Below are 21632 nucleotides of genomic sequence, written 5' to 3'. Positions count from 1 at the left end.
ATAAAACTGAGGAGTCGGAACATTTATCTACCGACTCCACAGCCCTGCCTATTTGTGCATCCATTGTCATGTAGGTATCAAAAATGACTCCGAGACTTTTGACTTTGGTGCTAGGGGTGATAGTTTTACCCAGAATGGGTGGGGGAGTCCATGTTTTTCCGGTTAGCGTGAAACAGGAGAAGTTCTGTTTTCGAACCATTGAGTTTAAGATAACTGTTTGTCATCCAGTTATCTATTAGTGAGGCATTTCTCTAGTCCAAGAGAATGATCCTTTTTGTTGCAGATGCGGAAATACAGTTGTGTGTCGTCTGCATAGGAGTGGTAAAGTAACTTCTGGTTACTGATGATTTCAAAGAGAGGGCGAAGATAGATAATAAACAATACGGGCGATAAGGGAGATCCCTGAGGGACTCCGCATGACACCGTACGTTTTTCAGAAGTGAAAGACCCCAGTTTCACTATTTGTGATCGGTTTTCCAAGAAGGAGGAGAACCAGGGTAAAACACCTTCAGCTTTTTCTTTTTATGAATGAATTCTCTCTGAATTGCCGGGAGCCGACAATTCATTATTGCCGCGGGCCATTTTTAAATGCCTTTTTTTCTTTTAGAAATGACACTTTGTGCAGAGACAGTTCTAAGTACAGAAAACATGTGCTATTTCACATGCATACTTTACACCTCCCTAGGTATGAAATTTAAAGGAATATTTCACTTTTATTGTTTCACTTTAAGCATTATTAAATTCACTGCTCCCGAAAAAACTGCCATTTTTAAAACTTTTTTTTTCATTGATACATGTCCCCTGGGGCAGGACCCAGGTCCCCAAACACTTTTTAGGACAATAACTTGCATATTAGCCTTTAAAATTAGCACTTTAGATTTCTCCCATAGACTTTAACAGGGTGTTCCGCGGCTTTTCGAATTTGCCGTGAACACTCCAAATTGTTCGCTGTTCGCCGAACAGGCAATGTTCGAGTCGAACATGAGTTTGACTCGAACTCGAAGCTCATCCCTAGACACGATCAATCTCAGGTAATGTCAGTTTGAGAAAAGATGCGCTTTCCTGATTTCTGTAACAATATTATAACCTAGAGGGCCTATGAATACATAGTCATATTAGGCTAGGATGATTAAGCCCATCACAGGCTGTAACACAATAGAGAACACCTTTGTTCTGTCAAAATAAGGCATAGTGTACTTTTTTCTTTTTTTTTTACTTCACAAATGAAATATCACAAATGAGATTTAATTCATTCCTGTTCACCATGACAGAGCTGTGGTGTGGTGACCTGCAGTGGTATGAGATAAAGGTCTGGTGCAGCATGTCTGCACTACAACCCAGCTAAAGGCAGTGATGTGGTGTGAACAGGGTACAGAGAAAGTTTTTCTTTCTGCCCTAGCACTGAACCTACATAGTACTGTGCAGATTAACAATGGTCAACCCACATGGGGGAGAGAGTGGGGGGATACAGTAAGGAGGCTGAGAGAGAGAGTGCGATGGGAGGGAGAAAGTGTGAGGAGAAAGAGAACAAGGGAGGTAGACTGCAAAGGAGGGAGCAAGAGATAAAAAAGAGTAATGAGATGAGAGCAAGCGCATGAGAGAGAGAGAGAGAGAGAGAGAGAGAGAGAGAGAGAGAGCGCGCGCAAGAGGGAGAGAGAGTGCAAAGAGAGAGAAGACCACAATAAGGGGGAGAGGAGAGAGAAAGAGTGGGAGGGAGAAAGAGACAAGAAGGGAAAGAGTGAGAGAGAACAAGAAAGAGCAAGGGAGGGAGAATGCGAAAGGGGAAAAGAGCAAAGAGGTAGAGAAAGACTGAGGGAGGAGATAAAGAGGGTAGAGTGGGACGGCAGAGAGTGAGATGGGGGAAATGGAGAGAATGTGGCCTAGTAAACTGTAATCTAGTATGTCTACTGGTTTTCTCTGAAGCAAAGTGGACACACTGGAACTGTGAGTTGATCTAATGCCCACAGGCAGCACCAATTGGAGTGAGGAAAATCGGAGTAGGAGATGGGGAAATATGGGACAAACTGTGTCCTGTATTGAGTTGATACAGGATGCAGCATGTCAACCTAAAAAATGGGACAATCCCATATAATACAATATAGGCAGCAACCCAAAGTTGTCCCCAGAGGGAACGGTATTCCCTCCGCTGCCACACCAGTTGCCCATTGAGCCCCCTGTGTCCCACAGTGCTCTAGGCAAGCTTCTCCCTAACTCAGAGCCACCACTCACTATCAATCCTTTCTGCTACACCAGTTGAGCACCCACAGTAAGACAAGAGCTTCAGCCATGGTCACCTGGTGTTTCTTATTCAGAAGCAGAAAACAATGTAGTGGAGAAACTGTGTCAAAACAATGGACAGTGCATTCCATCCAAACAGGCAAAGTGAGAAGGCAACAGGAGGTGGGAAAAAATGGTAAATAAGCAGCTATTCTGCATTGCAGGCATTTGTCCCTGTCAGCACCACCCAACCAGAGCATATTTCACCCTCCATAGACTGACAGTGTCAGGGGACAAGCTGGACAAAATTGGCTCAGAGACCTGGCACACTCGCCAATGCCCAGCATGGCCATGTCTATCTGTGCACAAATGTTATGAAAATGTGCCGATGCGTGCACATGTGCATGTCACGTGCTATAGATCTTGGTGCCCTATAAGGATGGCAGATGCCCACAGACTTTGCTGACTGACCTTGAGCTCCCTGTTACCCATGTTTCCTGTGTTCTTATACTACTGGATTTACTATTACCGAACCTGCTAACTTTTGGTCTTTTGGACCCTTGCTTCTCTCCCGGCTTCTCTCCCTAGCCTCTGACTATGCTCCTGATCTTCCCTCTGCTGACTACAGTGTTCTAACCCTGTCATTCACTCCTGATATCGTCTCTTGTCTTGGCCTGCCTTCTTTGACCTGCTTCATGTAATCTTCCTTCTACTACTGTCTCTGCCTGTATGATCCAGGATCTTACTGAAGGATCAACTGCGCTCTTCATCTAGTTACCATCTGCAGAGGTTTCACTGCTACAGTGCTACTTATCTTCAGTACAACTGGAAACCCTTGCTTCTTAGTTCAGCATCTCCTGTTACGATCCTCAGGGGTGGGGAGCATTTAGCCCTCTTGTAATTTTGGTTTCAAGACCAAGTATGTGACAGGCTGCAGACAGCAGGGCTTGATGCTGCACCTGTGGCACGTTAAGATGCTGGGATTACATGCACAAGGGCTAGATGTTCATACGTAAGGGGTAGGTGTGAAAAATCTATGACCTGTGAGCTGTTTAGTCAGAAGAGCAGAAACCAAAAGGTCTTTGCACCTGCTTAGAGACTACAAAACAGATTTACAAGTGTGCTTACATGTACTATTTTAAACTTGCAATTTCTGAGTGCTGACATTACAAAAAAAAAATGATTCTGATTTAGCATGATTTAACATAATGATCAGTTAACATATATAGAGAACAATGTGAAAACGTTTTATTCGTCAGTTTTGGGAATCCTATTCTATTGTGGGAAACTTGTCACATTGACATTTTATGTCAAAAAGTGACTATTACATTTTTTTATGTGATTCTATGGTTTGATATTAAGGGATGAGCTGTTGGTTTGTGTCATACTCAGGTTTGCAATTTATCAAACGGGGAAAAATGCAAATGCAAATAAATGAAATTACAAAATGGCATGGAGTTCCTCCAAAATCCATACAAGGCCCTTAGCAGGAGATGCAGCATGGCAGGCCAGAAAAGAAATGTGTGGCCACCCCCTCCAGAAACATATTAGGCCACATTCCCTCAATACAGCAAAGGCCATTGGCAGTGTGCCTTGTCCCCGTTTCAGGAAAAAAGGATCCCAACCCCACGTCTGGTAAATGTGAAGGCCTGCAGGAGAGGGATTGGAATATTGGAATCTGAAAACTCCTTTTAAGATAAAGGAGCACTTATTAATGTAAAGAGGAGGGCTTGATATCCAAGTAAAGGGTACGTAGATCCTGTTACTCATTCACAAAATGTAAATTGGAGACAAAACTTACAGTACTGGAAAAGCATTTTATAAAAAAAATACCAAGAATTCAAAATCAACCACTTTGATGGGAGACCGATATACGCTGAAGAAAAACTTGAAACAGACCTGCCGGAGGCATTTGCCACAGCACCTGTGGAAACTGCTGCAGCCGCACCAGACCTTCCAGCACAGATTAATGCACTTTCTTTGCTGATGACTACAGAGGAACTCGGAAAATATTCAGAAAGCCAGCTTTTTGAAATGCAGGAAAAACTTGGGACAATATCAAACGGCATTCTTCAGCATCTGCAGCCACGATGGAGTTCGCCACCTCACAACGGCTCTGTTTAGTTCAGCTCCGTGTGTCTTGAGCAATGATCATTTACAGGACATTTTTACTTATTTTCTGATGAACATTTTTTAATACAAAGACTGCCAACATTTTTAAGAGATCCATCATGTGGTGGTCATCTTTACTTTGAATTGTACTTCTCTATACACAGATTCAACTAGGTAATTAAACATAACATTCATTATTCTAGGTTTCATAAGAAGAATTAATGCGTTTTTTAAGTACCAGTCTTGTAGGGGGGGGGGGGGGCAGAATACTGATATTTCTATGGCACAGGTAGCTCTGTGATTGGTCACCCTCTGGGAGAGTATTATCTAGAAGTGGAAGAAAAGAGATGCATTTGCACGTCCAGTGTGACCACACAAGTCGCTTGGCATTTTCAAGGTTCAATATGGTCATTTTTTTCTTTCTTGCCTTCAGTTTTATGAAATTGTAGTATACACTGCTATTTTTAAATGTCCACTTTTGACCACCTTGGTTTTCTGCTTATGTACGTAATATTGTAAATTCCTTTTGACATGTTTACTTTTGGACTGGAAAAAGTATTTTTGGTAAATTTTTTGCCTCTGAAAGCTTTACTCAAAACAAGTCTTGGAGAATACCACAGTATACTAATTTTCATGTTGCCTGTGTTGTACCTATACACTTTGTCAGTTTTTTGTAAATTCTGTATATAGCCTCACTGCAGGTAGTTTCGATCGTAATTCACTCTGTACATATAATTTAAACAGTTGGTTCCACCAGAATTCTTAATATTCACTTTGCTGCATGTGCTTTTTTTTTTAGATCTTAAATGTAAAATAAAAACTATTAAAGTACTTTTTGAAGTTTGCAAAAAAAATAAATCAACCACTTTGTCCAAGGTATATAGAATTATCACTACCGTAAGAAATATGAGCCATTACCAGCACTCTGATTCAAATACCATACACTTTTACTAGTGCAAAGTCAAGCCTGTCATGCAAAGCCAAAATTTTAGAGCAGCGCAGGGTGTCTTCTTCAAAGCAACAGCTACCACAAAAGCCACAGAGTTATCCAACTAAATGTATAAATGCAACAAGTGATCAAAAATACCCAGTGCACACCCCCTCAGATGTCATAATAGCATCAGAATCGCACCACAACACACTAAATTACAGCCAGGAATCAAATGGTGAACAAATGCAATATAATGTAATCATAAAAATTACAAGCAAGGAAAAAATACAAAACCATTAGCAAATGACCTATGGGCAAAAATAAAAACCAAAGTGCTTGATAGCACCATAGTCATTGTATGGGGAAGAGTAAAGGTGTCTCTGTCAAATACAGTCATGTCATTTGATAAAGAAAGCTATGTTGAAAGTCCAGATTGAAATTTGCTTAGTATGTATTCCACACATCGAGCTCTACACCAATCGGTCATGCAGTGAATGGGGTTTGCTGAAGCATTCAGCTTCCAAAGCCTATCTCATGGGTATATGGCCTGTAGCATGCACAGAGTATGCAGTACCCTTTAATTCCCTTCATTCGCTTATACACACTGGGCCGGATTCAGATACAATGGCGTATATCCCAGTATGCATTGCTCTAAATGACGTCGCAAGGACGTCATTGCTTTCGACGTGAACATAAATTACGTCCAGCCGTATTTGCGAACGATTTACGCAAACAATGTAAAATTTCAAAACTCGGCGCGGGAACGACGGCCATACTTAACATTAGCTACCCCTCATATAGCAGGGGTAACTATACGACGGATAAAGCCGAACGCAAACGACGTAAAAAAAAGTGCCGGGCGGTCGTTCGTTTCTGAATCGGCGTAAATCCTCATTTGCATATTCCTTTCGTAAAAATACGGAAGTGCCACCTAGCGTCCAGCCTGGAATTGCAGCCTAAGATCTGACGGTGTAAGACACTTACACCTGTCTGATCTTAGGGATATCTATGCTTAACTGATTCTCTGAATCAGTCGCATAGATACGACCGGCGGAACTCAGAGATACGACGGCGTATCAGGAGATACGCCATCGTATCTCTTTCTGAATCCGGCCCTGTGTATGCTATGGGTGATGTACTTATGCAACAGGTTTGGACAGCATCAATGTTTGTGGATTGCTTCAGTGAACCCCATGCTCAGCACAAATGATTGGTGCGGGATACATACCATTAGTTAAGTTCGACTCAAACATCGGGTGTTCGCCAAATTTAGAACATTATGGAGCGCTCGCGGGAAATTCGAGAACCCGCGGAACGCCCCATAATGCACTGCGAGATTGCAGTGCATCGACGGCTGCTGATTGGCCAAAGCATACACCTGACCTACATGCTTTGGTCAATCACAGCGCGCTCCGCTGTGAGAGACATGATTGGCTAATCATGGCTCAGGGGGCTAATTCCACGGCCCACACTATGTAAGGCAGTATACATAAAAGTCATTGGAAAAAACGGCGTGAGTTCCCCCCAGTCCATTACTAGGCCTTTCAGGTCTGGTATGCATATTAAGGGGAACCCCGTGGCAAAATTAAAAAAAAAATGGTGTGGGGGTCCCCCCTAAAATCCATACCAGACCCTTCAGGCCTGGTATGGATTTTAAGGGGAACCCTGCGCCAAAATGTAAAAAAAAGGGCGTGGGGGTTCCCCCCAAAATCCAAAACCTTATCCGAGCATGCACCCTGGCAGGCTACAGGAAAAGGGGGGGCGAGAGAGTGGCCTCCCTCTTGAACCGTACCAGGCCACATGCCCTCAACATGGGGAGGGTGCTTTGGGGTCCCCAAAACACCTTGTCCCCATGTTAATGGGGACAAGGGCCTCTTCCCCACAGCCCTTGCCCGGTGGTTGTGGGGGTCTTTGCAGGTGGGGGGCTTATCGGAATATGGAACCCCCCTTAACAAGGGGGCCCGCAGACCCGGCCCCCCCCTATGTGAATGGGTATCGGGTACATTGTACCCCTACTCATTTACCAAAAAAGTGTAAAAATTTAAAATGACAGAAGACAGTTTTGGACAATTCCTTTATTTAAAAAAAAAAAAAAAAGTGTCCATCCATCTTCAATCACGCCGTCCGACAGACCAGTGAAAAAAAACCTGAAAAACTCCGCCTCCATGAAAGGCGTCCCCACAACTGCAGTGTTTTTGCTTTGACAGCTGTTATATACGCAAGGGCGGGGCCACCCGGTAATGTAAATGGATGACCCCCGCCCCCTCTGACATCACATGACATCACATGCCATCATAAGGGGGCGAGGTCACCCTGTTACATTAAAGGGTGGCCCCTCCTTCAGCTGTGTAACAGCTGTCATTGTGAAAAGGCTGCAGTCGGTAAAACGCCTGCGAAATGCCTGCAGAGTCGGTGAAACTCTGAAGGCAGAGTTTTTCCGTTTTTTCTCTCAGGTCTGTCGGGCGGCGTGATTGAAGATGGATGGACACTTTTTTTAAAATAAAGGAATTGTCCAAAATTCGGTCCGTCGGCGCTGTGATTGAAGATGGATTTACATCATGTTTTTTTAAATAAAGCACTTGTCAAAAACTGTCTGTCATTTTTTCATTTTTTTACACTTTTTTTGAATGAGTAGTGGTGCAATGTACCCACTACCCATTCACATGGGGGGCAGGATCTTGGGGCCCTCTTGTTGCGGTCTCTCATTCTCCGCCTTTTTCTGGGGCCTGCCAGGTTGAATGCTCGGAAAAGGGTCTGGTATGGATTTTGGGGGGGACCTCCACACACGGGCACGCCGTTTGTTTTTCAATGTTTTTTTTATCTATATTGCCCAACAATACATAACAGCTGCGAGCAATTTTAAATGACATTTTTCCTTTCGAAATTACATTTTGCTGTGATACTGTTATGAACATGGGAAAGAGGCGCTGCTTTACAGGCAGACTAAGGAGACCCCCCAGGCACGATATCTAAAGGGATATTTTATTCTTCTTCTTTTACTTTAAGCATTATTAAAATCACTGCTCCTGAAATAATACGTACCCAATGAATGGCAAACCTGTACGTTCACCAGAGCCCCTTTCCTTCCCACCCAGGTGCAGGATGTTAGAGCAGATGCACAAAGGATATATTTAGCCAGTTGCTGCATTTATTTCTAGGTAGATTCTTCTGAATCATTGGTGATAATTGTCGCCTTGAGGAAGGAATCTTCCGTAGCCTTCAAACTTTGGCTTTACATGACACATGTGACTTTGCACTAATACAAGTGTATGTTATTTATATCGTGGCGATATCCCAACTTTCTTACTGTGCTTTACATTGTACCATTTCGTTGGTGTCACTACAAGCACCCACTAGTCACCAAGATCGAGTACTGTTAGGAGAGCATTCCATAACTACACTGCTGTATAGATCCATCAGTACTCATGATGAACGATGTCCAATTTAATGTGCAAGCTTAAAGCATCCTCCAAACATGTCATTTAAAGGAATTGTGTATTTTTAATGTTGCTCATTAAGTCTTATTAAATAAAACTTCCCATAGAAGGATATCTTTTGTGGCATTGATACATGATTTTGTTGGCAGTGCTAGTTTTTACTAAAGGCTTACAATTGGCCTTGACGGCAGAAAAAAATTACAAGATTTGGCTCAGATAAACTTGATTGGGGCTTGGATGCTATGTTTAGGGTTCACAGATTTCAGGCTAGGTTCGCAGGAACGAAACCCAGGGAAGTTTGCCCATCAATAGTGACAAATATATAGTATAACACATACTGTATATCGATCTACAAAATAATGAAACAGAAATGACTCAAGGATTTATTGAGCCCCTAGGTATAAATAAATTAAAACGTTCCTGCTATATAAACCCCTACATACAGTATAAGGGTTTGTGGCATATGAAAGGACTTTTGATAACCCATATATGTCTGTGCAGAAACTTCTGGTGCAAAATGAGCAAGCCAAAAACAAACAAGGCACATTTCAGAAGCTGGAAACTAATGTGTTACTCATATAAGGTATCTGGATTGCACTGTACCTCAAGACAGATGGCTCTTTGCCTTCTCTTTGTGTGTGAGAGTTAGCAAGAAAACTACTTTGTGTGGGACTAGGAATACCTGACCTGCACAAATCCAGGCAGGGGATATCGCTAGAAAAACAGACAATTTGAAACAAGGTGATTTTAAGTACTGGGGTAATCAGGTTTGCTACAGGTACGACTGAATCAAGAAAAAAAGCCCTTTCTGCACTGTAAGTTTTTTTTTTTTTTTCTTGATTGAAGTTTACCTTTTATCAACTTTCAAAAGAAAGTTATACGGCTAGTGTGTATTTCTTGCATTAGACATATGGTAAGAACGACATTAAGCAGCCCTTGTACATAAATAATAATTTGGCATAACTTAGAGCTAACAGCTCAAACAAAGTAAAGGGGGTACATTCCCTAGTATTTTGTGTAATAGGTCTTATATGTGTAGCGCTTACCCCCGAAGGAGCGGCTAATTGTTTTGGGCCTGCACTCTGCTTTATTACCCCCCCCAGTATTCTGGGTCTCACTCCCCTGGTCACAGCTGTGGTGCAAACTGACAATAGTTTATGAGCGACAAAGGAACCGTCTAGACACAAGTTAAACTTAAATAATCATTGACTTTACTAAAACAGTTGTTGTAATACACAATCGGAACATAAGTGGTGCACATTCAGTATTGCGAAAGGCTGTGCGCAACAATTTCTTTACACCCCCCCTACGGCCGCAGGTATTTTGGTGTCTCCAAGTGGGACTAGCGCGCAGGCCTTACTTCAAGCTGCGCGCCTTCCCACTTCCAGTACACAACCACACAGTATGCGCCACGCAACACCCAACAGAATAAAACACAACCGTAACGGGTAATCCCTCAGTAACTTCCCTATGACAGTATCTGTCTAACAGTAACAGCGCTGCAAGGCCTTGCCAATAAAATGTAGTAGTATTAGTCCTTGATCTTCTTTCTTCGCTAGCAATGTGAACTCAATTTGTAATCCACAGGTATTTTAATAGTAGTTTGATGCAAACAGGGACTGCGGATTAAACGTGGAGGGTGACTGCGCACTCTTTCCTGGTTAATACACAATATTCAATGGCCGGCCATCAAGCAGTTGATTAAGGCTTTCAGGTCCTGGCACATGTGGCTTAGGGAAACACACTGGCAGCGTGGAACTAACGGTCCCAGCAGCACTCCCCGGCAGTCTAAGTGTGTGTGTGTGTAAACAGTACAAAGCTTTGGGCCCGAGCCCTCTCACCACACGAGGCCCAGATGACTGGATGCTCTCACCACACACGGCCTCCACCTGGTCTCTGCACTCGTCTGGTTGTCCAGTTCCCACTTTCAGAGACGATCGGGGACCCTCCAACACTTGCCTGGATACCGATGGCTTGCTTCCGCACGAGGTAGGCCAGAACTCCACCAAACACACTGTGAAAGGGTTCCTCCAGGATGTGGGTCCCGAGGCCGAGAGAGCTAAAAATGGCCACACAAGGTCTTTTATATCTTCCCAGCATGCCTTGCAGCCCTGAGTGTTCCTGGGTAATTATTCATATCCCTTCTGGATGTTCTGAAAAAAACAAACCTTGAACACGCCGTTCCATTTCTTCGCCAGTAGATGGCATCAGACGCTTATTTACATTATAAGACTATCAATTCTACCACTTCAGATCTGAGCATTCTTAATAGCAAAAATTGCCCCCGCTACATACTCCCCCCACTTTGAATCTTTGGTCCCCAAAGACATTTTTAACTCTACTGCACATTTTTGCCTCTATGCGGCTGCTCAATACAGACAGAGGAGCCTCCCACCACTTTTCATAAGATGGGAGGCTGTTCTGTGCACTCTCAGGTGACACCGCAGTGTCTGGTACAGATGTGTCCAGGGGTGAGTTGGGGTTCTCTCCTTCTAGGTTTACAGTAAGGAGACCAGGCATATCAGGAATTCTTTTGGGGGCAAGCCAGGCCTGTTCAGAACATTCGCCCAGAATATCATAAGTCAGTTTCTTAGGCGCATGAACTTCCCTCTTGACTCTTTGTCTTTTAGGAGTAGGCGCTGTCTCTTCTTCTGCCTCACACTCTTGCACCTCAGTGTCAGCGGGTGAGTGATCCTCAGAATGCCCACTTTGCGGCACAAATTCCGGGGCCTCAGGTCTCAAAGTCACAGTGTCTGTCTCCTGCTCATGAGGTAAGCAATTAGTATCAGTTTCCGGCATCTCAGGCGACCACAACCAGCTTATCTCCATCCCATCCTCTTTCTCACTACCTTCTGTGGCCAGGGATCCTGACTGAGACCTAGTTACAGGTCGAGGCTCAGCCATAGGCGATAGTTCCCGTCGTGGAGTTTTCCTGACTGCTTCTGTTAAGGGCAGAAGGTGATTCCGATGCCATACCTTCAGTGGTCCAGTACTCCCTTCTGGTCTGATTTCGTATACCGGTAATCCCCGGAGGCGCCTGCATATGATGAATGGCTGTGACTTCCAGCGATCAGCCAACTTGTGTTTTCCTGGTACACCCAGATTTCTCAATAGCACTCGGTCTCCAGGTTGCAGGTCTTGGATCCGCACTCTGAGGTCAAAGTTCCTCTTATTCCTGCGTCCCCTCGCATCTGAGGTGGCCCGAACTTTCTCATATGCGGCCTTCAAACTCTTCCGTAATCTGCCCACATATCCTCGATGAGAGGCCTCCGAAGTGTGGTCTAAAGAAGTACCAAACGCCAGATCCACCGGCAAACGAGCTTCCCGACCAAACATTAGGCGATAGGGTGAATATCCTGTGGCATCACTCACGGTGCTGTTATAAGCATGTACCATGGCTGCAATGTGTTTACTCCACTGTTGTTTCTGCTCCGAGGCCAGTGTTCCTAACATGTTGAGGAGAGTTCTATTGAATCTTTCGGGTTGTGGATCCCCTTGTGGGTGATAGGGGGTAGTCCTAGATTTTTTATATCCAGCAAGTCCAGTAGCTGCCTAATGAGGGTGCTCTCAAAATCCCTTCCTTGATCTGAATGGATCCGCTGAGGCAGGCCGTAATGGATGAAGAATTTCTCCACCAAGATCTTTGCCACAGTAGGCGCTTGTTGATCCCTGGCTGGAAAGGCCTGAGCATATCTGGTGAAATGGTCCGTGACTACCAAAATATTTCCTTGCCCACTGAGATCGGATTCCACACACAAGAAGTCTATACATACTAGATCCATGGGTCCGTGGCTTTCCATATGGCCCATTGGGGCGGCTCTCTGAGGTAAAGACTTCCTTTGTATGCACCTGAGACAAGAGCGACAGTAATTCTCCACTTCAGATCGCATGTATGGCCAGTAAAACCTGTCTTTCACTAATTGAAGGGTCCTTTCCGATCCCAAGTGGCCATGGTGGTCATGCAGAGCAATCAGAACTCTTTCCCTATGTTTCTCCGGCAGGAACAACTGCCACTTCTCCTCCAGATCTTCAGAGGGGGCCCTCCTGTACACCACTCCTTGTTTCAACTGTAACCGACTCCACTCCTTGCATAACAGGCGAGCTTCCTTCTTGGCGCTCTGTAGGAGTAGATCAGAATGTTGAGTCTCCAAGGCCTCCGACACAAGGCTACAGAGGGGATCTTCTTGCTGATCTCTTCGGAGGTCCTTCCTGGACAGTTTAGGCAAACCCTCATCCACCACTTGAGTGACATTACAGTAGCCCCTAGGGCACTCCCACAGCGGACACTCCTACCTCCTCAGCCCTGGCTCCACCCTTCGCTGGTTGTTCTGCTCCTTCACAAAGAGCCCTCACACCTTCAGGGGTAAGTTGGGTCCAACCTTCCGGCGAGTTCCAATCGTAGTGGGGCCTTCTGGATAATGCATCAGCGTCCCGATTTCCGACCCCTGGACGGTATTTTAGACTGAAGGTGAATCCAGAGAGTGCAGCCAGCCACCTATGCCCTGTAGCATCTAATTTTGCTGTGGTGAGTAGGTAGGTGAGAGGATTGTTATCTGTCTTGATCACAAATTCTGCGCCATATAGGTAGTCTCTCAGTTTGTCCACTACTGCCCACTTCAAAGCCAGGAACTCAAGTTTGTGAGTTGGGTAATTCCTTTCAGCGGGTGTCAAACTTCGGCTCACATAGGCAATGGGTCGTAGGTGCCCGTCATACTCCTGGTAGAGTACTCCACCCAGTCCATCTCGACTGGCGTCCACATGCAGTTCATAAGGCCTGGCAGGGTCTGCGTAGGCCAAAACCGGGGCAGTAGTGAGGCTCCGCTTCAACTGTACAAATGCCTCTTCACACTGAGTGGTCCATTGGTCTTCAATCGACTCTTTCTTCTTCCTGGGACCCTCCTTAGGCTTCCCAGGTCCATCAGGGTCCGACCCAGCCCCCTCTTGGTTCTTTAATAGTTCAGTGAGTGGGTGAGCTATCTTGGCGAACCCTTCAACAAATCTGCGATAGTAGGAGCAGAATCCCAGAAAAGACCTGAGTTCAGTCACATTTGTTGGCCGGGGCCATGAGGTGACAGCATCCAGCTTCTGCGGGTCCGTGGCCACTCCTTCCGCGGACACTATGTGACCCAGATAACTCACTGATGACTGGTAAAATTTGCACTTTTCCATCGAAAGCTTCAGGCCCTCCTCATGGAGTCTACTCAAGACTTTCTCCAGGCGCTCTTCGTGCTCTTCCAGTGTTCTGCCGAACACTATCACATCATCCAGGTATACCAGCACTTCAATTAAATTCATATCACCTACAGTCTTCTCCATCAACCTCTGGAAGGTGGCCGGGGCCCCCGACAAGCCTTGTGGCATGCGGTTAAATTCAAAAAACCCCACCGGGGTAATGAAAGCTGTCTTCTCCCTATCTTCAGGGTGCATGGGAATCTGGTAGTACCCACTCTTCAGGTCCAGCACACTGAACCACTTCGCCCCCGACAAGCTCTGTAAGGCATCTTCTATTCTGGGGGTGGTGTATTGGTCGGGAATGGTCCTCCGATTCAGTGTCCTGTAGTCAATGCACAGCCGTAACGACCCATTCTTCTTTCTCACTACCACTATCGGGGAGGCATAGGGGCTCCGAGACTCCCGGATGATGCCTGTTCTCTTCAGCTCAGCCAGTTGCTCTCGCAAATCTTCCAGGTCTCCCAGTGGAATCCGCCTGACCCTTTCCCGGAAAGGTTTGTCCTCTTCCAGCCGGATCTTGTGTTCAGCACTTTTGGCCAGCCCCACATCGAACTCGTTTTTTGAGAAAGCCATCCTCCATTTTAGTAGCTGGGTCTTTGCTCTCTCCATCCATTCGGGTGACAGGGGGGTGTTTTTTGGGAAGAATTCTCCCAGAAGGATCTCCTCTCCTTGTTCTTTCAGCATTTCATACGGAGGAACTGGGGTTGCTGGCTGCACTTCCCCTAACAACACTCTAGCCGGCATCTTCACTGGGGATGTTGTGGTGTTCCGGACGCTGACGGAGACTTTCCCTCTTTTTCTCTTCAGTAATTTAGTTGGTAGCAATTCGGGGACTATCTCCAACTCGTTGTTCCCCTGTTTCCTGTCCGTCTCAAGGACGATGAAAGGTCCTGGTTGTTCCCAAGTGAGCTTGACAGAAGCTCGCAGGCAGACCACCTCACCAGGCTGTATCACCTTTTCTCGTCTATCCAAACGCCAGACTCTTCCCACTCCTTCGGCTGGGGCCCTCTGCTCATGCAGTAAGTTCTGATACACCTGGGTCAGTATGGGGTGTATTTTTATGGCTGAAGTGTCCTGCTTCTGCATAAGTGGTGTCAAGAGTCTCCGGACTAGGTTGGTGTTGGTCCCAATAATGATGGAACTCTTGTCCGCCCCTGGTGGGCGGGGGCATACTACTGCCAGAGCATCGAAGACTTCAGCCTCCCCGGCCACGCTTGGGTCGAAGGTGAGCTTAATAGGCAGGAAACCGTCATATGGGAAATTCTGAGTTCCTAGACCCCATATCTCCAGTTCCTCCAGCTTCTGGAGAGGCAGGTGCCTGAGGTGCTTCTCATAGAAGTCCCTGTAAAGGAGAGTTACTTGAGCTCCAGTATCCAGCAGGGCTTTGGTATAGATTCCTTCCACTTGGATAGGGACAATGGGAGAGGGCCCCACTAATTCAGGGGGGAATCCACGTGGGGGCTCGTCCGGGATCCTGTACCTCTGCAAATAAAACCCATCCCTGGTATCAGCATGGATCCTATTACAGTGGCTCGGTGGTGTGGAACTGAAGGCGCCCGTTCCGAAGCGAGCGTAGCCATCGCCCTCCCGGGAGAAACCTGGGATAGTGAGCAGATCAAAAAGGTTGTGAAGGCACTGTCCCCAAATAGAAAGGCCTGGGTGATCGCCATCAGACCAGACTGTGAAACCTCCCACACCTATGCCCTATTGGAGTGGAGGACGGAAGTTCCGGAGAACTTCAGGGGTCCGAGTGTACAGCTAGCTGGAGGAACCAAGTTATACCTGACACATCCAGAAGGGTCTGGTCAGAGCACTGCCAACTCTAGCCTTGTAAAGCCAACGGCGCTGGGATTTGATCAGAAAACAACCCCAGCCCATACCAGTTCAAGACCCCCTCAAGGGAAGGTAAAACCTGTATATGGAAAGTACAGGGGAGGTTCTCAGTCAGAGCAGCAGCTATCTGACCTGAAACGGCAGTGCCGCACCATACAGGAAAGGTTCAAGGAGGCCTCTGGTGTGATTGCAGGACACATTGAAGAGCTAAGTGTCTCGTGCAAAGATTCAAATAACAGTAAGCTAAGTTCGAGGTCTGCCTCAGTTCCCTCGAGACGTACCAAAAATCGCCTACCTGAAGTGACGATCCGGAAGGATTTTAAAATCGAAGGACGGATAGGGGAAAAAGACCTGTTTCAACTGTGGAGGAGTGGGACATTACCGCCAAGTGTGTCCAAGCCCGCCGAAGACAGAAGCAAGGGCCCAGAAGCCGGCGGAAAACTCCAGAGGGCCCCAGTGAAGGAGTCAGCTGGGCGCCCGGTCACAATAGTAAACTCCAAACAACCATACGCCGTCCCGGTCCCTAGTGACCCCCGGGGGTCGAAGTTGGAAAAACACCCCCGGAAGAAGGGTGTAAAGGTACGAACCACCAAACAGACTAACCTTGCCACCCCACGTGGATTCCCCCCTGAATTAGTGGGGCCCTCTCCCATTGTCCCTATCCAAGTGGAAGGAATCTATACCAAAGCCCTGCTGGATACTGGAGCTCAAGTAACTCTCCTTTACAGGGACTTCTATGAGAAGCACCTCAGGCACCTGCCTCTCCAGAAGCTGGAGGAACTGGAGATATGGGGTCTAGGAACTCAGAATTTCCCATATGACGGTTTCCTGCCTATTAAGCTCACCTTCGACCCAAGCGTGGCCGGGGAGGCTGAAGTCTTCGATGCTCTGGCAGTAGTATGCCCCCGCCCACCAGGGGCGGACAAGAGTTCCATCATTATTGGGACCAACACCAACCTAGTCCGGAGACTCTTGACACCACTTATGCAGAAGCAGGACACTTCAGCCATAAAAATACACCCCATACTGACCCAGGTGTATCAGAACTTACTGCATGAGCAGAGGGCCCCAGCCGAAGGAGTGGGAAGAGTCTGGCGTTTGGATAGACGAGAAAAGGTGATACAGCCTGGTGAGGTGGTCTGCCTGCGAGCTTCTGTCAAGCTCACTTGGGAACAACCAGGACCTTTCATCGTCCTTGAGACGGACAGGAAACAGGGGAACAACGAGTTGGAGATAGTCCCCGAATTGCTACCAACTAAATTACTGAAGAGAAAAAGAGGGAAAGTCTCCGTCAGCGTCCGGAACACCACAACATCCCCAGTGAAGATGCCGGCTAGAGTGTTGTTAGGGGAAGTGCAGCCAGCAACCCCAGTTCCTCCGTATGAAATGCTGAAAGAACAAGGAGAAGAGATCCCTCTGGGAGAATTCTTCCCAAAAAACACCCCCCTGTCACCCGAATGGATGGAGAGAGCAAAGACCCAGCTACTAAAATGGAGGATGGCTTTCTCAAAAAACGAGTTCGATGTGGGGCTGGCCAAAAGTGCTGAACACAAGATCTGGCTGGAAGAGGACAAACCTTTCCGGGAAAGGGTCAGGCGGATTCCACTGGGAGACCTGGAAGATTTGCGAGAGCAACTGGCTGAGCTGAAGAGAACAGGCATCATCCGGGAGTCTCGGAGCCCCTATGCCTCCCCGATAGTGGTAGTGAGAAAGAAGAATGGGTCGTTACGGCTGTGCATTGACTACAGGACACTGAATCGGAGGACCATTCCCGACCAATACACCACCCCCAGAATAGAAGATGCCTTACAGAGCTTGTCGGGGGCGAAGTGGTTCAGTGTGCTGGACCTGAAGAGTGGGTACTACCAGATTCCCATGCACCCTGAAGATAGGGAGAAGACAGCTTTCATTACCCCGGTGGGGTTTTTTGAATTTAACCGCATGCCACAAGGCTTGTCGGGGGCCCCGGCCACCTTCCAGAGGTTGATGGAGAAGACTGTAGGTGATATGAATTTAATTGAAGTGCTGGTATACCTGGATGATGTGATAGTGTTCGGCAGAACACTGGAAGAGCACGAAGAGCGCCTGGAGAAAGTCTTGAGTAGACTCCATGAGGAGGGCCTGAAGCTTTCGATGGAAAAGTGCAAATTTTACCAGTCATCAGTGAGTTATCTGGGTCACATAGTGTCCGCGGAAGGAGTGGCCACGGACCCGCAGAAGCTTTGTGGCATGCGGTTAAATTCAAAAAACCCCACCGGGGTAATGAAAGCTGTCTTCTCCCTATCTTCAGGGTGCATGGGAATCTGGTAGTACCCACTCTTCAGGTCCAGCACACTGAACCACTTCGCCCCCGACAAGCTCTGTAAGGCATCTTCTATTCTGGGGGTGGTGTATTGGTCGGGAATGGTCCTCCGATTCAGTGTCCTGTAGTCAATGCACAGCCGTAACGACCCATTCTTCTTTCTCACTACCACTATCGGGGAGGCATAGGGGCTCCGAGACTCCCGGATGATGCCTGTTCTCTTCAGCTCAGCCAGTTGCTCTCGCAAATCTTCCAGGTCTCCCAGTGGAATCCGCCTGACCCTTTCCCGGAAAGGTTTGTCCTCTTCCAGCCGGATCTTGTGTTCAGCACTTTTGGCCAGCCCCACATCGAACTCGTTTTTTGAGAAAGCCATCCTCCATTTTAGTAGCTGGGTCTTTGCTCTCTCCATCCATTCGGGTGACTGGGAGAATTCTTCCCAAAAAACACCCCCCTGAGGGATCTCCTCTCCTTGTTCTTTCAGCATTTCATACGGAGGAACTGGGGTTGCTGGCTGCACTTCCCCTAACAACACTCTAGCCGGCATCTTCACTGGGGATGTTGTGGTGTTCCGGACGCTGACGGAGACTTTCCCTCTTTTTCTCTTCAGTAATTTAGTTGGTAGCAATTCGGGGACTATCTCCAACTCGTTGTTCCCCTGTTTCCTGTCCGTCTCAAGGACAATGAAAGGTCCTGGTTGTTCCCAAGTGAGCTTGACAGAAGCTCGCAGGCAGACCACCTCACCAGGCTGTATCACCTTTTCTCGTCTATCCAAACGCCAGACTCTTCCCACTCCTTCGGCTGGGGCCCTCTGCTCATGCAGTAAGTTCTGATACACCTGGGTCAGTATGGGGTGTATTTTTATGGCTGAAGTGTCCTGCTTCTGCATAAGTGGTGTCAAGAGTCTCCGGACTAGGTTGGTGTTGGTCCCAATAATGATGGAACTCTTGTCCGCCCCTGGTGGGCGGGGGCATACTACTGCCAGAGCATCGAAGACTTCAGCCTCCCCGGCCACGCTTGGGTCGAAGGTGAGCTTAATAGGCAGGAAACCGTCATATGGGAAATTCTGAGTTCCTAGACCCCATATCTCCAGTTCCTCCAGCTTCTGGAGAGGCAGGTGCCTGAGGTGCTTCTCATAGAAGTCCCTGTAAAGGAGAGTTACTTGAGCTCCAGTATCCAGCAGGGCTTTGGTATAGATTCCTTCCACTTGGATAGGGACAATGGGAGAGGGCCCCACTAATTCAGGGGGGAATCCACGTGGGGTGGCAAGGTTAGTCTGTTTGGTGGTTCGTACCTTTACACCCTTCTTCCGGGGGTGTTTTTTCAACTTCGACCCCCGGGGGTCACTAGGGACCGGGACGGCGTATGGTTGTTTGGAGTTTACTATTGTGACCGGGCGCCCAGCTGACTCCTTCACTGGGGCCCTCTGGAGTTTTCCGCCGGCTTCTGGGCCCTTGCTTCTGTCTTCGGCGGGCTTGGACACACTTGGCGGTAATGTCCCACTCCTCCACAGTTGAAACAGGTCTTTTTCCCCTATCCGTCCTTCGATTTTAAAATCCTTCCGGATCGTCACTTCAGGTAGGCGATTTTTGGTACGTCTCGAGGGAACTGAGGCAGACCTCGAACTTAGCTTACTGTTATTTGAATCTTTGCACGAGACACTTAGCTCTTCAATGTGTCCTGCAATCACACCAGAGGCCTCCTTGAACCTTTCCTGTATGGTGCGGCACTGCCGTTTCAGGTCAGATAGCTGCTGCTCTGACTGAGAACCTCCCCTGTACTTTCCATATACAGGTTTTACCTTCCCTTGAGGGGGTCTTGAACTGGTATGGGCTGGGGTTGTTTTCTGATCAAATCCCAGCGCCGTTGGCTTTACAAGGCTAGAGTTGGCAGTGCTCTGACCAGACCCTTCTGGATGTGTCAGGTATAACTTGGTTCCTCCAGCTAGCTGTACACTCGGACCCCTGAAGTTCTCCGGAACTTCCGTCCTCCACTCCAATAGGGCATAGGTGTGGGAGGTTTCACAGTCTGGTCTGATGGCGATCACCCAGGCCTTTCTATTTGGGGACAGTGCCTTCACAACCTTTTTGATCTGCTCACTATCCCAGGTTTCTCCCGGGAGGGCGATGGCTACGCTCGCTTCGGAACGGGCGCCTTCAGTTCCACACCACCGAGCCACTGTAATAGGATCCATGCTGATACCAGGGATGGGTTTTATTTGCAGAGGTACAGGATCCCGGACGAGCCCCCACGTGTAGCGCTTACCCCCGAAGGAGCGGCTAATTGTTTTGGGCCTGCACTCTGCTTTATTACCCCCCCCAGTATTCTGGGTCTCACTCCCCTGGTCACAGCTGTGGTGCAAACTGACACAATAGTTTATGAGCGACAAAGGAACCGTCTAGACACAAGTTAAACTTAAATAATCATTGACTTTACTAAAACAGTTGTTGTAATACACAATCGGAACATAAGTGGTGCACATTCAGTATTGCGAAAGGCTGTGCGCAACAATTTCTTTACACCCCCCCTACGGCCGCAGGTATTTTGGTGTCTCCAAGTGGGACTAGCGCGCAGGCCTTACTTCAAGCTGCGCGCCTTCCCACTTCCAGTACACAACCACACAGTATGCGCCACGCAACACCCAACAGAATAAAACACAACCGTAACGGGTAATCCCTCAGTAACTTCCCTATGACAGTATCTGTCTAACAGTAACAGCGCTGCAAGGCCTTGCCAATAAAATGTAGTAGTATTAGTCCTTGATCTTCTTTCTTCGCTAGCAATGTGAACTCAATTTGTAATCCACAGGTATTTTAATAGTAGTTTGATGCAAACAGGGACTGCGGATTAAACGTGGAGGGTGACTGCGCACTCTTTCCTGGTTAATACACAATATTCAATGGCCGGCCATCAAGCAGTTGATTAAGGCTTTCAGGTCCTGGCACATGTGGCTTAGGGAAACACACTGGCAGCGTGGAACTAACGGTCCCAGCAGCACTCCCCGGCAGTCTAAGTGTGTGTGTGTGTAAACAGTACAAAGCTTTGGGCCCGAGCCCTCTCACCACCAGATGACTGGATGCTCTCACCACACACGGCCTCCACCTGGTCTCTGCACTCGTCTGGTTGTCCAGTTCCCACTTTCAGAGACGATCGGGGACCCTCCAACACTTGCCTGGATACCGATGGCTTGCTTCCGCACGAGGTAGGCCAGAACTCCACCAAACACACTGTGAAAGGGTTCCTCCAGGATGTGGGTCCCGAGGCCGAGAGAGCTAAAAATGGCCACACAAGGTCTTTTATATCTTCCCAGCATGCCTTGCAGCCCTGAGTGTTCCTGGGTAATTATTCATATCCCTTCTGGATGTTCTGAAAAAAACAAACCTTGAACACGCCGTTCCATTTCTTCGCCAGTAGATGGCATCAGACGCTTATTTACATTATAAGACTATCAATTCTACCACTTCAGATCTGAGCATTCTTAATAGCAAAAATTGCCCCCGCTACATATGCAAGTAGAAAAATAATTACTTGTTATCAGAATAAATAATAATGTGAAAAATGCATGAACACC

General features: G+C 47.2%; 1 protein-coding gene across 1 annotated transcript; it reads right to left on the bottom strand.

Annotated features, from left to right (window-relative positions):
* Nucleotides 1-12143: 12143 nt before the first annotated feature.
* Nucleotides 12144-20930, bottom strand: LOC120928256. Its single transcript, XM_040339361.1, has 3 exons — nucleotides 19262-20930; nucleotides 12970-15326; nucleotides 12144-12815 (listed from the first exon to the last, which is right to left on the bottom strand). The coding sequence occupies exons 1-3, from the start codon at nucleotides 20253-20255 to the stop codon at nucleotides 12144-12146; spliced, it is 4023 nt and encodes a 1340-aa protein (XP_040195295.1). The 5' UTR covers nucleotides 20256-20930.
* Nucleotides 20931-21632: the final 702 nt, after the last annotated feature.

The sequence above is a fragment of the Rana temporaria genome, chromosome 2 (assembly GCF_905171775.1).
Source record: "Rana temporaria chromosome 2, aRanTem1.1, whole genome shotgun sequence".
NCBI lineage: Eukaryota > Metazoa > Chordata > Amphibia > Anura > Ranidae > Rana > Rana temporaria.
The sequence above is the reverse complement of the archived record's forward strand: the minus strand, read 5'-3'. Positions and strand labels throughout refer to the sequence as shown.

Bases quoted from the DNA above. Each gene is read 5' to 3' on its own strand.
- LOC120928256 (XM_040339361.1), bottom strand. From the start codon at position 20,255: ATGGATCCTATTACAGTGGCTCGGTGGTGTGGAACTGAAGGCGCCCGT. The intron at 15,327-19,261 runs GAATCTATACCA...TCCAAGTGGAAG, and splicing joins TGTCCCTATCCAAGTGGAAG to GAATCTATACCAAAGCCCTG. The intron at 12,816-12,969 runs GTGCCCTAGGGG...CTACTCCTACAG, and splicing joins TAGGAGTGTCCGCTGTGGGA to AGCGCCAAGAAGGAAGCTCG.